Genomic DNA, 17,692 nt, shown 5'->3' on the forward strand with positions numbered 1-17,692 from the left:
TGATGAATGCACTGGAAAGTTAAATATTTTCTTGAAAGTGGCAATTGGTCTTGAAATGCTACAGGAAGGAGCCAGTGAATGGTCTAGTAGATTATTTTAACATTTTGTTTTGAAAAGTCAATGTGTGAGAAGCTAAAATGGGTAGTGACTGTGTCAGTAAAATGTGTAGCACATACTTGGGCAAAACCAGTGCCCGTTAAAGTTGTGGCTTTCATTACTGGTAGTTGCATTCTTCATAAACCATTTTAATTCATGTTTCAAGACCCTGGCTTTTTTGTTAATTTGACACAGGTGAATGGTGTCCATCCAGAATGCAGATTTCAGCTGGAGATTCACAAGGAGGAAACAAGGTGCATGGAACTTCTGAAGAATGCAAAGCCAGTGGACTACAAAGGTAAGAAAAGATAAGCCGTAATTTAGAGGCAGCTGGAGTATTCAGTATTTTCTCTCTTGTCCTTCTTTGCTATTGCAGTTGCTGTATTTGTGCTTAGAATTTTATGTATTTTAGAATCTAGGCAAACTATGCTTTAAAGGTACGGCTGGATCAGGGACGTTGTAAGGGATGTGCCAGGCGCTCTGCATGCACTGGATGGGACACTACATAGGAGCATTCTCATGTTTAATCTTGCTGCTAGTATGTGTCCTGACTGGGAGAGAGGCTGCAGGCTGGTGATGATAGGACCACCAGAAAGAGTAAGTCTGAGAGAAAGTTGAAAGCCTCGGATCCAAGCATCTCTCTCTAGCTATGGTTGAAGGTAAAGGATTACTGCAGTACTCTTGCAGTGCAGTTGATTTCCTTTGGCTGAACTAGGTGATACACAGCATATTTCTTTTTTCATATTCAGTCTGTTTTGGATGTGCTCTGAAGATGACTATGGTACCTTAGGGATCGACCATCTGCAGTGCCACTTAAACATAAACATGAGTCCCACAATGCTTTCTCCACCTCTCTTCTCAATTTAAATATGTAACTCCATTTATACTAATATCAATTCATATGCAAGAAAATAATTAAAAGGGCCATCAGCAGTTTGTATTTTACTATAATTTCTCCTCTTATTAATCCAGATAAGTAATCAGAAAAAATCTAATAACAGTGAATAAGTTACATAGATATCTCTCTGTGTAACTCCAAGCAAAATCTTACTGGAATAAGTCAACTACATTTAGATTGTTTAATTTATATGAGTGGTGAAGAGAGATGGCTGTTACATAAATAATACTAGTGTGAAGCCAGATGGAGAAATAATCAGTAGCTCAGCTTAATGAGTTAAATATTGAATTTAGAAATTCACTATTAGCTATTATATGGCTTTGAAAGTCAAGCTTTCTTCAAGATCCACTTTTGTGATCCAGATGCTGGGTTCCAAGGGTATCCTTGTGATGCATATCAGTTTTATTTTGGGTTATGTATATAGGGGAAGAAAGAAATTTTCTATCAGTATTTTCTTCACAGCCTCTTTTCAGTGGAAGAGGGGTGCCTCCTGAAGGCAAACTGCTGTGGAAGAACTTAATGTATTGGAAGACGACAGTGAGATTGATGGTGTTGATTCAGTCTTTGAGATAGTGATAAAACAGCAGGGGAATTCAATTAAGTTATACATTTAATGGAATGCCTGGCTGAAACTAAGGGTGTATTCCATTTTGTAGGAGACTGGAATGAATCCAGTGTGGTAATGAACCCTTAAAAACTGTATGTTTAATGTTATAGGAGAATTTATCCGATGCTTCACGTTATAGATACCTTTACCAAAAACCTGCTCAGAAGAGCCTACGTTAGATATATGCATCTGCATTTCCAAAAATATCCATTCTCTGTATGTCCTTATTTTTCTAATAAACTCTGTATTCATACAAAGATGTAAGGAATATTTTGAACAGAGACTTGCAGATTGTCACAGTGATACTCTGACTACTGATAAAGAATTACTAATGAAAATTGGCAAGCCAGAACCTAAAACTTTTAGTACATTTGAAACATAATTCATCGCAATACATTCACAAATCCTATTTCACTTTTTTCTGAATGGGAAAAATAGTTAGATTGCCCTTGTCATGCTTTCCTGACTGTAGGATGTTCTACCTGCCTTAGAAAAGCTATACTGAAATCTAGCGACAGTCCTGTCTAGAATTTAGAAATAAAAGTTCACTGATTTTCCACTGGAGGCTTGAGCTTCTGTTCTCAAAATTAAGGGGAATTTTTTCATTAATTTCTTGGACGCCTGAAAAGCCTTCACACCTCTGTGTAACATGCTCCAGAATTTGGCTGGCGTGCGTAGCTACTGAATTTGGGAGGATCCAAGTTTTATGTAGTTTCTCCTGTGACCTAGGTGGCAATTATGTATTGGATGCCTTATCTAATACTTCTCAGCTCCCAGTTCGGAGACCTAAATGAAAGATTTAAAAGCAGTTGTGGTATTTTTTCTTTTATATAATAAAATGACATTACAGTCGTCTTACCCGAGCTGCCTCAAACCATAGGCTGAAGAATTCTGCTGAGCAGTTTTTGTAGTGCACCTAAAATCCCTGACTATGAAGTTTATGAAGGACTTGCTTACTTCATGGCTTAATAAAGCAATAGTGTATTTTGCAAGGAAACACTGTATAAATACTGCGTAATATCCTTTGAACAATGCTGAGGATATGGTATAACCACACACCCAGTTTGTCTAAATTCTGCTCATTTGCCAACACCGAACTGTCAGATATCTGGACCTCCTGCTTTACACCCTTTGGGGGCTTTTCAAGCATTAGCACATACTTTTCCGTTAGTGGAGAGCATTACACTCCATTTAGGGAAGAAAGTCACTCTCCAAAGATCTGTGGCAGTGCCTTCCTCTCTGTAGTGCTCTCTAGCAGATCTAGTTGTTTATTTTATGAAGACTGCATTAGCTTCTATCTGCATTTGTTTTCTTATTTTCTCCTATGATTTGACACCTGAGGTATGGATGCACCTTAGCTGGAAGCCTAGGAGAGTTCTTTTGCTCACTCATTTTGGAGGGCAGATTAATTGCTTTCTAAATAGCTTATAATAGCTACGGATTTTGAGGTCCATATGGAAAAATACTAATTTATTTTTTATCTACTACCCGTGGCTTGTCCTCTTACATAAAATAGAAAGCTGCCAATGAAAGTGATAGAAGTATATAAAAATTTTCTATATAAAGTAATCTACTAATTTCTGTCCACCTTTAATTGTCAAGTGAAATAATATGGTAAAAGTGTTAAAAATTATTATACTTGAAAAATATTTAATTTAAAAAAAATAAGTCTAGGATATTTTTTCTTCATTTTGGCTGCACAGTTCTATCAGTCTTCTTGGCTTTTGTTTTCCAAAATGTGTTTTTGTGAGACTTATGTGCCAGATAACATTTTTAATTTTAGATATGACATCTTAACTTTGCGGAAGGGATGTAGACAGAAAGAGAAATGGATTTGGAAAGAAGTTCATAAACCTCTCAAAGAGAGGCTTCATAATGCAGCTAGTAATGGGAAATTAAAACAGACAGGACTACTATTCACAAACTTAAAGCAAAAGGGACTAATGCTATATAATCCGATCTCCTGATAATTCAGGATAATTCACTGCCAATAGAATTTCATTGAGTGATTCTAGCACTAAACTCATGATCTTGTGAATGAAACACAACACATTTTCCTGTTCAGAACAGAGTGAATCTACAAATGTTGGACTCTTGGCAAGTTGTCCAAAAGTTGGTTTATCCAGCTAACCTCTGCTGTTAAGGTTATTTCTCCAGTAAGAAGGGTGTATATTGTGCATCTGCGTCTCACAAAAGGACTGGCTGTGAGTGTAACTAAGCCAACCTGATGATCACTCTTCCCTCCACATCAGTAAATAGGAGACTTACAGAAAGCCAGATGAAGCATTTCTTCTGCTACATGAAACGGAATCTCCTTAAGGTTCCCCCTTTCTTAATCCTCCTGATTTCATCAATGTCTTCCAACAGTTTTTGTTCGGTTTTGCAGCTATTTTCTCTGTAAAATGAGTCATTAGTTCAGACTACAGTGTTGCTTAGAGTTGTCTGAGGTAGCATTAAAGGTAGAATTAAATGATGTAGTGGGATCTTGGAACTTCCTTTCATTCACCACTGGTAGCCCTTGACAGATCAACTTTATCTTTCTTGCGTTTGTGCTGCTACTTTTCTACCTGTAGTATAGACGTTGCTACTGTTCACCTATATTTTTCTGAGGGAAGCTGAAGGGCCTGCTTTGAATGTTTGTCTATTTTGGCATCCATTAGTGGAAGTGTCATTGTTAATGGCACCACATAAACCTGATCATCCTTATGGTGCTGACAATGTCTGGGCCTTATGGGAGCTATACTTAAAGCGAGAGGGGTGGAGCTGGTTCATCTTCAGAGGAGGCTGGGTGCTAGGAGAGAAAGAACTGTGAGTGAAAGGAATTGCTACTGCAGAATAACCAACAGGAAATAAATGGTGAAGATGATCAGCCTCATTCAAAAAGACATAATCTAAACTAATAGAAATATATGGTCCCAAAACTTTACAGGGACTTTTAATATTTTGCAATGGGGATTATATGAACAGGAGATTGATGTTTAATTATATTTTTTAAGAATGTCCAGCATATCTAAATTGAGGCAATATGAAGATAAGTACCTCTTATAGCTTTAACTATACATCCATGAGTATCTTTGCGATATAATAGAAATGGTGTTCATATGGTAAGATTAGAGTGTGTCCATTTATACAAAACCAAAAGCTTGTCTCGAAAGAACATTATGAGTAGTTGGAAAGCAGGATTTACTTGATGGAAGATTTGGATGGATTTGGGTGTAGTTTCTTCTTCAGAAGGTTTTTTTCAAAGTTTTTAGCTGACAACTTCCACATTTCCTTACAGAACCCTAAAAATATGTAAACTACATTAAAATACAAAATTATCTTAGAGATTTTTTTTACTCTCTAAGGAGAAATTGTTCCTCAGAAGGAAAATAAGGCGTTTCTCCTGAAACATTTCATTTAGTGAAAAGCCATTAATCCCCTAGAAATCCCAGTAAAAAACCCCAGTGTTTTTGCCATTCCTGGTAGTAGGACTGGCTTTTGAAAACGTGTAAACCGCAGGCTGGCAGCTCGCTGTGGGGGGACTTTGGGAGCCCAGGCAGGCAGGACACGCAGGCAGAGCCCATCCCACCCGCAGCCAAGGTGGCTGGAGGGTAGCCATGGGCAGCCTCGGGCATGGGGCAGCTCCCTAGGGTTGGGGCAGCTGAAGACATCCGCCTGCAGGTGCAGGGAGCCAGGGTTGGGCACGTTCCTGGGATGGCCGGGCAGGGCCACAGTGGTGGGTCAGGTCCTACTAGTGCACTCAGGGCCCTGGTGAAAGTAGAGAGCAAGTAACTTTAGCAATGCAGCTTGGAGCAACAAACAGTATTTGTGCTACTTTCTTATTCTTACTAACACTTGAAGCAGTTCTACTGTGGGTTTGCTCTGCTTCCCATTTGCTAGCTTGCTATTTCTCTAGTGCCTCCTTTTCTGTTCTTTCTTTCTTACTCCTTGTGTGAAAATGAAGAAAGAATTTCAGTTTGTATATATTCATAAATTCCCGTGCGGCCTAAATTACATGCTGTGGCGTTCAGACTTACATACAGTCTAGAAAACATTGCCCATAAGAGGTGAGATTGCTTCTGCTTTGTCAAGTACAAAAATCAAAACGTTTCCCTGTTTGAAAAACAAACTCTAGGCTAGCTGACAACTTTGTGGCTGATTTTCAAAGTGCTCTTTCTTTGTTTCATGCCTCACGCACGCCTAGACAGTTTAAAAATGCTAATAAACCTCTCTTGGAATTGGCAATTTTTTGCATCCAAATGCAAAGTGCCACCTAGTGGTTAATATATGGATAAAATGTATATGTAAACAGAACTTTCCAGTACAAACCCGGTGCTGCACATCTTCATAGATGAGGAAGCACATGTAGGTAAGCAAACTTGTTGTTCAAAGGCTAGGTGTCAGATAGCAGGGTGATGAATGTGGTGGCAGTACTTATGTACGCTGAGAAATATGAGAAAATGTAGTTTATAGTCTGATATGTTTCCTTTTATTATGAAGTATCTGCAAACACATCGCAAGCATTAGAGACCAAAAGTTCAAATAAAGTAAGTGATCTTATTGAAACTAGCTAAAAATACTATCTGCAATATCATCTGGAGGAAAAGGGGGGAAAAGCAGTAGAGGAGTGACACTATGGCCATACTTTGAACAAGTCGTTGAGCAAAGGTTTTTTGGGAAGATTGATTGTTTCCCTGGATATGCTTTGAATGACACACTAGAGGAATAAATGATGCAAATGAAGAGATTGAAAAGTGATTGGTACATGTAAGGTGCAGGAGTGTTCTCGGAGACACCACAGAAATAGGGATGAAGAACAGGGGGTTTTTGCCCTTGCTAGCTTTATTCATTACTTTGTTAGCTTCATAGGTAAAGGAGAAAGTAAGGAGTACAGTAGTAGAGATGCACAGAAAAACTTGAGGAGCTAACACAGATCAAGAGCTGGACTGGTTTTACATGTGTACACATCAGAATGAAAGGACAAAAACATTCAAGGCTTGAGAATTTATTGAAGTAGAAGGCAAACATAGAGACTAAATCCATTAGTGAACATTAAAAACAAAAAAAGTACATTAAAATACTTTTAGGTACTTAGAATATTTTTTAAAATTATAAAGAAAGTTGCAGAAATTCCATGAAATAAATTGAAGTAATTAAGTCTTATTTAAAATGCGAGATATTTTCTGTAGAATTATTGGTAAAATTGTTACTAGAACTCAAAACCTTATTTAAAGCTAAAAATAAAAACATTTTGTGTCTTACTTGATTAATATCCTTTGGAGGAAGTAGAAAATGGGCTTACATATGTGGGAGATGAGTAAAATTTCCAGAGAAAAAGAGTGTACATAACGATCTTATGAAATGCAGCAGTGGTGGATGACAGTCCAGAAATCCTAACACTGAATGAATTAATGGCTGGACAGAGAGTAGTAGACAGTGAGTAGAGAGGAGAATACCGAGCTTGATGAAGTTAGGTGTTCTATGTGCAGGAAGAGACACATTTAACATATCATTTATTGCACTTTCGTTTTTCCAACAGTATAGGTATTTATGGCACTATTGGCTGCTCTGTAGTCACTGGGGAGAAACAGGCAATTGTTGAGAGCAATTAATCTGGCCTATTTTCATGTGAAGTGAATCATTCTCTGTCACACTGACAATATTGCATATGTCATTGTTGGAAAATGATACTGTGGTGGGTAAAGAGCAGTATCTACTCAAAGACCTGTGAAACTCACCAACATCTCTGGTGGTGCCACATTTTGAACTTCCAAGATCAGTAGGAAATTAATTGCTAGTTTCAATTTTGCACAATTAAACTCATGCTGTACAATAGAGATAGGTTATTGGGATGGAAGAGGCAAATTGATGCAAGTGCAACTTGTTAATTGCATCCCACCTCTGCATAAGGGAATGTTTTGCTAAAAGAAGATGTATGACTGCAATATTGCCAAATATCTGTAGTAATAAGAGGAGGAGAAAATGAGGAAAGGTGTGATTTGAAAGCCTAGAAAAGTGCTGTTTTATTGTTTAAAAGTTGTACTTCTGGCAGCCTCTACCAGCACACCACTAACACCATCATTTCAGCATTCAGCCCTAGGCTGGTTTTCAAAAGTACACTGTAGTCATTCAGTGACTATAAATGCCTTTAGGACATTTCAGCAGTTTTCTCAGATTTCCTGTACCATAATAAATAAGCCTGTAAATATACATAAATTGAGGCTTAATGTTCTTCTTGAATTCTGATGACTGCCACTCAAGTTTCACTCTCACGATTGTTGATGCATTCGAATGTAGTCTAGATGAAGGAAATACATCTCTTATATTATTTCATCCATTTGATTTAAGGAGTCTGAAAAAGTGTAATTCTCTCCTATGCTGTAGATGCCTGTAAAATCCTAAAATACTGAGGAAAAACTGATATAAAAAAAATACCTATTTTTCAGAAAACACTACTGACTTGTAATGTTTTGAATGTCAAAAACTTGTATACTGATTTCCTTCTTGCAAGCTAGCTTTGAAGTCTGGTATGATTCGTGTTGATTAATTTTAGTGGGAGAGGACTTGGACCTCAGTTTTTCTGTATAATGTTTCCTGGAATTGAAGCTTAAATAAGTTTTGTGCCTTTTTTTTTTTTTTTTGTAGAAAACATACCAGTGGAGCTTTGAAGTCCATGTTGTTCAGCTGCCTTCTTAGCAAAACATTAACTCAGTCCCTATAGCGGCAAAATAGTAGCAAAATATAGTAGCAAAAATTTATAAAGGCATCTGAAATAAAGACCTCATCTCTGACAGGCTGAGAAAGTTGGGGCTGTGCAGCCTGGAGAAGAGAAGCTGCGTGGAGACCTCATAGCAGCCTTCCAGTATCTGAAGGGGGCCTACAAGGGTGCTGGGGAGGGACTCTTCATTAGGGACTGTAGCGATAGGACAACGGGTAAGGGGTTTAAACTTAAACAGGGGAGATTTAGGTTGAATATAAGGAAGAAGTTCTTTACAGTGAGGGTGGTGAGGCACTGGAACAGGTTGCCCAAAGAAATTGTGAATGCTCCATCCCTGGCCAGTGTTGAAGGCCAGGTTGGACCATGGCAGGGGGTTGGAACCATCTTAGGTCCTTTGGATTTGTTGGAACAATCTTAAGGTCCTTTCTAACCCTAACCATTCTATGATTCTATGAAATGTCTGCAAACTACTGTAGCAAATCCACCATTATACAGAGAATATATTGAACAAAAGGGAAAATTAATGAAAGTCTTCAACTTCCATGATTGTTCATGAACACTTTAATGACTCATCTCTACTCTCACTTGTTATTGGAAATGGTGATGAACTAAGAAGGTCTGAAGTTGCACGAGATGCTAATTATTCTTGTGTACTCCAGGGCTTGTTTATGCTGGCTCTGGTGGTACGTCCGTCAAAGCCAAAAGGCTTTCATTTTGTCACTAGTCCTGAGTGCTGGCAGATGAAGAAAATAGTTTCTTTGTCTTTCTGATTACTTGTATGTCACATTGTTGATGTTGTTTCTGGCTTAAAAACAACTGGAAAGGAAGCATGACCTGAATTGGCTGAGGTAAACATTCTTTTACTTTGCATAAGCCATGGTGTTGCATCATAGAGAGTTGGACTTGATTTTGATCCAGTACTGCAACTCAGGAAATGCCTAAACACATTTGAATTCTGTTGACTTCAAAGGGTGTGAAGGTGACTTGCTCAGATGCAAACCTCTCAAATTTATATACAGATGACCAAGTAAACATCAGCTTAGAAATATCATTACTAATGCTAAAAGAAAAGCCACAAGTGCTAGAAGGGAGTACAAGGCGGATATGTAAAATGGAGTGCACATAAACTCATGAGTTAATTCTTAAATGTATGAACCAGCTGTGGGGGCAGACACACTAGAAAGGACATACTCTGCATGATCATCAGGGGAAATAGGAGTGTTTATGAATTTCAAATGTATCACACTCTGAGTCAGTTTCTAAAAACATTAATTCAAGAGATAAGGACCAGAAACCTGAAAAGAGTGAATTGCCAATGGGGACAAGCTGTGGAATACAGCTAAAAAGAATGTCACTCTCACAGTTCCTTGTCCTGAGTAAGTCTCCCTTACCCTAAGGTAAGGACAAGGAACTGTCTAGGAGGCAGAGTTACTAAATGAACCAAAGCAATTAGGCCTCTTCAGGTAACTGGAGAATTTGACAAACTGAGGTTAGTCACAAAGCAATTGATCAAATAAGGATAGGATTGATTAGAGTAAATACAAATACAGTCTAGACTGTATAAAGAGGGCTCTGTGGAATTGATGACCAAATGCAGAATTTACCCCATAGTCCTTGTCTAATCTTTTTTAATCTCCAAACCCTATTCTTGCTACAACAAAGAGGAGAGATGATTTTTTAAGTCCATGCCTGTTCCAAAAATGTTCCAGTCATAGAATCATAGGATCACAGAATGGTTAGGGTCATGATGTGCTCCTGTTGTATTTGTGATGCTGACTCCAACAAAATTCTTAAATATTTCTCTGTGATGTTCAGTCTGTCTGTTACTGCAGATAAAAGAGTTCATTTGCACTGTGATGAAAAGATTCTCAACATTTTGGAATTTTTAATAATCCGTATTAATAGAAGTTATTTTTTAACATTTTTTACATTCTCTTCCCATCAAAATGACAGTATTTTGCAAATAATATATTAACTGACCTAAAAATCAGCTGGTTAATCACCAGACTCCCTTATGATTCCCTTAACAGTTTCATAGAAAATACCATCTCTGCACCTTTCTTTAAGAGTCTAATCTTTCTTGAACTACTCATCCAAAGCTTCCACCACGACTTTATAAGGTAAATACAGTAGGGTGATACAGACAATACTGGGTTTTTAAGTCTGTAACTGCTGGTTTTGTTTCAGGATGTGTTGGAGTTTGGGATAACATCACCTGTTGGCGTCCTGCGAAGATTGGAGAGACTGTCACTGTCCCTTGCCCAAAAGTATTTAGCCTTTTTTCTGGCAAACCAGGTATTTCGTTTTAAGGTGGCTTTTTTTGCTGGCTTCTCTTTGATGTTTTATAACTTACTGTGCTAAAAATGTCTTATTAGCAGCTTAAGGTTTTTATTTTCTTTTTAAAGAGTTAAAATAACAGATTCTTAATAGAGCTGTTCATGATACACCACAAAAAGACCAAATTATTGTCTGTGTAGTCTGTATGGTGTTTTTTGAATCAGATACTAAGTATGTACTCTAATGTAGTGACTCTCATCAAAGCTAAAGACATTGCTTACTCTTTTTGACCTATTTGTGTTAATTATTAACACAGCTGAGCCTGACTGACATCTTTAATAGCTGTCAGCAGGTCACATGCAGTTTGTTCCGTCTCTGCTTAGGAGGGGAGCTCTGCCTTGCCTTCATGAGAATAATGAACTAACATTAACACATAATACCTAAAAATTATCACTGTTGTAATTTAAGGTTGTTACTATGAAACCCTTTTTTCCGCTTTTTGGTGGATCTGAAAAGGGCTCATTAGTGTCTCAGATTGTTGAAATATTTAACTGTTTTAAGTCTAGAATCTTCTGCACCATCTTGTCCATACATCATATTGTGGTTTAATTTTGTAACTTTGGCTTGTTAGTGGGGCTTTAAAAATAGATGAGGCACACATGGGGTTTCACATTGATATCTCAAAATGCAGCAGGAAAAATCTTATCCCTGTTGCTGAGGTGAGAAACCTTTGTCATGGAGAGCTGGTGAAAGATGCAAAAATTATCACAGTGATTTAGTTCTGCCTTTGAGGTCTCTGTGGAGAGCTTTTTAACAATACTACTTTTAACATAGAGGCTAACTTGGGGTGTGGCTAAAATACCTTTATTCTTAATACCGTTGATTAAGCCTTGTTCCAGTAAAAAGTAGATAACTAAAACGATGTATGGATGAGCAAAGATTTTCATTCCTGGAGATGGTGAAACTTGAATTAGTTTACCGTGGATAGTCTAAGCAGTTTATAGTGGGGAAAGTGTGTGTAATCTTCACTAGATCTTGTGAAATCTATAAAAGTATTAAAATGACTCAGATGAAGACAGTAAGGTGTTTTCATGAGACGAGGCAAACTAAAAAAATATCAAAAATATAAAATCTGAATTAAATCAAACTGCTTCTATTTGCCAGAAGTCAGAGCATGTGCACTCTTTCTGGAGATTGGATGTTTGGTTTAACAATTTTTAGTATCTTTCAAAACATTTTAATTTTCCTATTAAAAAAGGGCCATAAATCATTCTGAAACCTTCACAATACCTTACAACTCTATCTCACTTGGGCATGGTGTCTTCAAGACTGAAAAATCTTCCTTTTTATAGTTTGCTATAAATTTCCATATACATCTTTTTTATAGCTACCTGTTTACTTCTTGCTTTTGGAATGAACACAGTAGTTTTTTAGAGGTACTTATGCAATTAAGAGGATTTTTTAAATCTTGTATTTCTAAAATTTCAGAGAAGGAAGACAACAAGCTGCTTGTTTTAGTTAAGATTAAATAAGCATCTCAGCACCTTTGTAATTTGATTATACTCAGGAATATATAATTTATTTAATTTATTCACTTGGTTCTTATGGCAGGAAATTATAACAATATTGTTAAACAAGAAATCTGACTGTTTAGCCAATTTTGTGGAATGTATGTTTTAGGTTTCTCAAGGTTTTAAGAGGAATTAAAATTCTAATGCAAGATGATCTAGACTACCTTATTTTTTATGGACATGTTCCAAATCACAAGTAGGCTTTTAAATATCATCAATTTTTTGAAGGATTTCTTAATTTAAATTGTGACTTTAAAAAAGCAGCTGTTTTTTCATCTTTAAAACTTCTGGAGAACTGGCTCTTAATTTTTTCTGTGATGGTCCAGGTTATAGTTTAAACATCCCACTCTATTGAATAGTAATAACTTCATATTAAATTACTTTTTACTGTAAAAGCAGTCATGTTATCCTGTAACAGTTTTTCTGTATTGCATATGATGATGTAAGTATATGAGTATCAGGAAGTTACTCTGTGAATTTTTTATTCAAACGTGTGTCAAGTTGTAGGTTTAAAATGAGGTTGCCATCTGAAATACTTAATAGCATGAAGCAATGGTGTAGAAATAAACAATGTCTTCCATAGAACATTGCCTAACTGTCTTTAAGTTAGAAGGCCTTTATAGTACTTATAGTAGAAAATACTTCAGCATCTTGAGTACGTAGCATCTTTTTCTTGCAAAACTGGCTTTGGTGTAATTTGTGGTTCTGTTAACGTACTCCTCTGCTCTGCCTGGTCAGAGAATCTTGACATACTTTTAAAGTAAAGATTCTTCAGTGTCTATAAATAGGTTACATTTTCTGTAAAAAATGCCATGTCTGTGCCAAATGCCAAAAGTGGTCCTGTTGTTTGAGGAAACACTGTGGTTTGAGGTCACGGCCTTGTTATAAACTAGGCAGATTTGGTTATTGGTTGGTCAGTCATTTATTGGGTATTTACAACTTTTCGCGAAAGACTTTGCGAAGAAGAATTTCCAGTAACCAATCAGCAAGATAAAAATCACAAAGGCTTTAGTTTGGAGTGTATATAGACACATCTGGTTATTCTTGGCCAAAGTTGATCTGTGACACATAGATTTGTTCTTGTGTGTTGACAACCAGGCATCTTTATGTCAGTTAAAGACCAATGGTAAACCCCAAACAAAAGCAGTATGATATTAAAGATTTCAGCTATCATGGATATAGAAATTGCTCTAAGAAAGTTGAGGCCAAGTTGCTTAACACTGTAAGTGTAAATTACAATTATTTTAATGACTAATCTTTATTCTGACATCAGACTTTCCAGTTTTCTCCAATGGAAGCTATTCCATATTGTATGAACATTACTTTGAATTAATTAGATTAAGGAGTAGAATCATGGGTTGCCCCATCTCACCTGAGTGACTTCATCTGGGAAAAGAGTCAACTTCTCTCAGTTCCGACCAAAAAAACCTTTCTGAAGTTAATAGATGTTCAAAATTCCTTTCCAACCATCCTTACACATCCCTGTACGTCCCTTGGACTACATTGTTTCGGTGGTTCAAAGGGTGGGCTTCAGCATGAGTATTTATTTTTCATTCTTCTAACTATCACATAATTTGGCCTTTAAAGTGCATTACCAACTCTACCAACATTTGCTGTAGGAGTAATTCATCACCATGGCATACAAAAGCTTTTATCATTCTTCAGTAGATGATTTGGTGTTACTTTCTCAGAAAAGCTTAAAAAGTTGGTTAGAACAGCTCTTACTTAAATTGCTTTTCTATATAATTACTCTACCTACAAATTGTCCCCTTTATAGAGTAAGCTGAAAGGCTCCCTCTGGAATACTTTAGATAAATCAGCAAAATATTTAACACTGTTGCAGCCATAACAGAAATAGCTGTTATACAAAGCAGAAGCCTGCCATCACAGCTTGGAATTACTTGTGGTTTTCTCTAATGCAAAAGCAACTCCAAGCATGAGTAAAAGCCAAAACAGTACGAGTGAAGGGCACATGAATAAAATGGCTGGGTTCCTTTAACAGGATTGCTCAGAAATACAGGATGTTAATGGAGAATGACAAAGTTGTCTAAAAACTCATTGATGAGACTTTTGAATATTTCTGATTTTAATGCTCAAATTTTGCTTTGCTTACAGGAAATATTAGCAAAAATTGTACAAGTAATGGATGGTCAGATATTTTTCCTGACATCTTAAGTACTTGTGGATATAATGACTATGAAGATGATTATAAGGTAGGAAAAATACTTTTTCTATTCATGTAGATACCTGTGTTCAATACAGCTATCAGACATACGACATACTCTGCTTCTAAACAGTTATCATTTTCCTCAATCAGAATTAATGAAAATCTGTAGTAATTTTTGGTAGCAATTGCCATGTGCTTGGATTGCAAATGCCATATAAGATACAATTTGAATGTAGAATTCAGTAACTGTTTGAAGCTCAAGGCTGTAATAATGCATCTGTATTTCTAATACTGCGGTATAACTTGGCTTGTGCACAGTATGATCTGCTTTGTGTTCTTTCTAGAAGTTTGTTACAACAAATCCTAATGCTGTACTAATCTGTTAGTAATACAGGCACCACTTGCTTCCTAGTATGTGTTTAAGTTATAAGTAACGTAGAATGTATTTAGGTCATTGGAATTATTGTAGATTTATATGGGGCTTTAAATTACGTTATAAATTAGAAGTAGCTCAAAAAGCTATCAAGATATCTTAAATACACTATAAATGGAAAAATGAATTTGTTCACTTTGCAGATACTGTCTCTTTTTCTTTTTTTGAGGGAAGTACCTTTTCCTATCACGTTTTCCCTATTTCCTGGTTGTTTTCTTGCTAAAGTTAACAGAGTTAACTCTGTCTGGGAGACAATACAAAAAATGCGAGTATTATTCAGTTGTGAGATTTCAGGAGGCATTTGAGGTTCTGCATGAGCTAACTGTTACATAGAAAGATGTTCTCTTGATTTTGGATCTTAGTACTCAGTGGTAGCACCTGAAAGGAAAAAATCTTTACTTAACATTAATCAGAGTAATTCATTTTTGTTTGCCATAGAGTTTCAACAATAAGAGCTAAAAATGAAATCTTCAGTATTTGGATACAAAATATTTTGGACACAAAAATGCCATACAACAATATGCTTTGCTGATGATGTATAAGGTTGCCCTCAAAGTTATAGTAACTAAGGAGATTACATTTTAGGTAGGGTGGCAAAATACTTTTTAAGTTTTCTTCTGCATGCAGAAGACAATGTTAAAGGAGTAGGTAGAAACTGTGGTGTCAGCTTGGTGCCTGCGTCTTCACTGCTGAATGAGTTTCCATTATAGATCCAATTAAGTATTTATTCCTGGGTTTTCTTGCTGTCTTTTAGGATATGGACCTGTGTCTTTACTTCAAAGGGGACTTATTTTTATACATATTTTATATTTATTTTTATATATGCATGCACACAGACATGTATATCTTTCCAGATATGCATCTACTGGGGCAGTTTTGAATATTCTAGAACAGGTCTAAATGATAGAGATTGATGAGCAGATACTGAACGGGCAATTTATTAATAGGTACCAAGTTTTTATGCAGAAAATGCACTGAAATGAGAAAGCTTATTTAAAAATACCATAAGCATGTCATCTATTATTTTTCTGCTGAAAGAACTTGTCTGCTTCCATAGCTTGCATTGATTTTACTCAGAGTTAAAACAATCAATTTTTATTCCATGTCAAGTGGTCTATTAGCAGGTTCTATAAAAAGAAATAATTTGCTTAACATTTTGAAATTAGCTGTAAGTTCCTGATACACCACCTTAAACTGAATGATTTATGTTAGGTCTTCTGTTAGTATTCTTTAGTGCTTCTGCCTGCGTTTGTAGGGGACCAATTTGACAAGTACGACAGTGTCTGAACAAGCTATCTTTATGTTGTTATCACATCAAGTTACAGAGCTAAACATTTATGTATTTCCAGTGTCTTTCCTATAAGTGAAATAGCTATTGCTAACCTTCAACATAAAGTTTTAGGTACATCTCAGTCATTCAAGTAAGTGTCTTTTTTTATATTTCTGTTGAGCTCATGGCAGCACAATGGCAAAATGAATAGCTTGATTTGACCATGCTATAAACACACATCAAGGTGTGTTCACCCAACCCAGGCCTCACTGCAACCTTTCCTTGACATAATTTGACATCTTTTATCTAGACTGAACAAGCTAGAGATGTGTCCCGGTTGTCTTCAGAGAGTATTAAACTCTGTTAACATTACTAATATATGGGAAGATGCCTGGTGAATGTAAAGGACTGAAATGTGTCTGCTTTACTTAAGATAATGATTGGATCAGTTAATACAGCTTTGTCTAATCTTAGCATGAATTGGTCCAAGATTTATTAGATCACACAGAAACCCCAATGTATACAAGTTACAGGCTATGTGATTTGAATTTTTGTCATACAAAGACAAAATCATGGAGAGAAAGATGCTCAGGACTATTATATGGGGTGATACTGTTGCAGCTTGTGCATAAGTAGAAGCATCATCTATGGAAGAAGTATCCTCCTATTCGGCCAGTTTCCTGAAGCAGTTACTCTTCAGAGACAACATCCCAGGTGTGCTACCCACTATGCAGTACAGATGCATTACCCAAGACAAGTGGAGTCAAGGCAGTGAGGTCAGGATTGACAAAAGCACTGTCCTGAATGTCTGCATCTACCTTTAGAAGACAGATTGATTACTTCTGTCTGTGAAGTGGATCATTGCACTGGACTAATGGATTGTTTGTATTGAGCCTAAATAGAATCCTTCCTTCTCCACAAAATGTAATGCACGGCAGCCATCTACCAATGCTTTTTCTGTGTGCCTGTAAGTCACGCTATATCTATTGACATTACATTCTGCATTTTTCATTACTTTTTCTGTGAGATATGATTAAGAGACCAGTATTCCTTAAAATAAATACAAAATCATCTTCCATTGACTTCAAGTGAGAAAGCCTGAATATAAGCTGATATTCTCTTTTGTAGATCACAATGGGAATTCTATTTATTAATTGCAGACTGTCCAAAGACACTGCAGTATACCAGTATGCAGTGAGAATGTTCACATTCACAGACACACATACGCTGGTGCACGCTTACACAAACAGCTATGGAGGTTTGTGCGTTTAGAAAGTTGTCATCTTTCCCACTGGGGTTAGGGAAATTTAAATAGAAAGACATTCTTACCAGCTTAATTAAAATTAATGATGCTGCTGTTACTAGGAGATACTTAAGGCTTTGGGTGAATTGAAGGAGAAACATGGCAGAAAATGGCTATCATTAATTACTTGTATAGCGATTATTAGATACCATGAGGAATACCAATTTTATTGTACGTATTTTTAATAAATTCTATTTTTCTCTACACTATTTAAAAATGTGTAGAAGTGGTTCATAAAAAGTAAATTGTCCACGATATGTAATCCATCTCCTTATCTCAGTTTATATTTATAGTAAGTACTACAAGATTTTAGCAATGTCTACTGTCTATTAAGTTAATTTTGCAAAAGGAAAGAACTAGGGTTCTTTAT

At 36.4% G+C, this 17,692-nt stretch overlaps 1 protein-coding gene across 1 annotated transcript in view; it reads left to right on the top strand.

The window, feature by feature from the left end:
• Nucleotides 1-252: 252 nt before the first annotated feature.
• Nucleotides 253-17,692, top strand: part of VIPR2 (vasoactive intestinal peptide receptor 2) — a 41,533-nt gene continuing 24,093 nt past the window's right edge. The window contains exons 1-3 of the mRNA XM_010017283.1: nucleotides 253-394; nucleotides 10,489-10,596; nucleotides 14,265-14,362. Coding sequence (XP_010015585.1) covers nucleotides 253-394; nucleotides 10,489-10,596; nucleotides 14,265-14,362 — 348 coding nt within the window. The remainder of the gene's footprint in view (nucleotides 395-10,488; nucleotides 10,597-14,264; nucleotides 14,363-17,692) is intronic.

Source organism: Nestor notabilis, unplaced genomic scaffold (genome assembly GCF_000696875.1).
Source record: "Nestor notabilis isolate BGI_N333 unplaced genomic scaffold, ASM69687v1 scaffold13386, whole genome shotgun sequence".
Lineage (NCBI taxonomy): Eukaryota > Metazoa > Chordata > Aves > Psittaciformes > Psittacidae > Nestor > Nestor notabilis.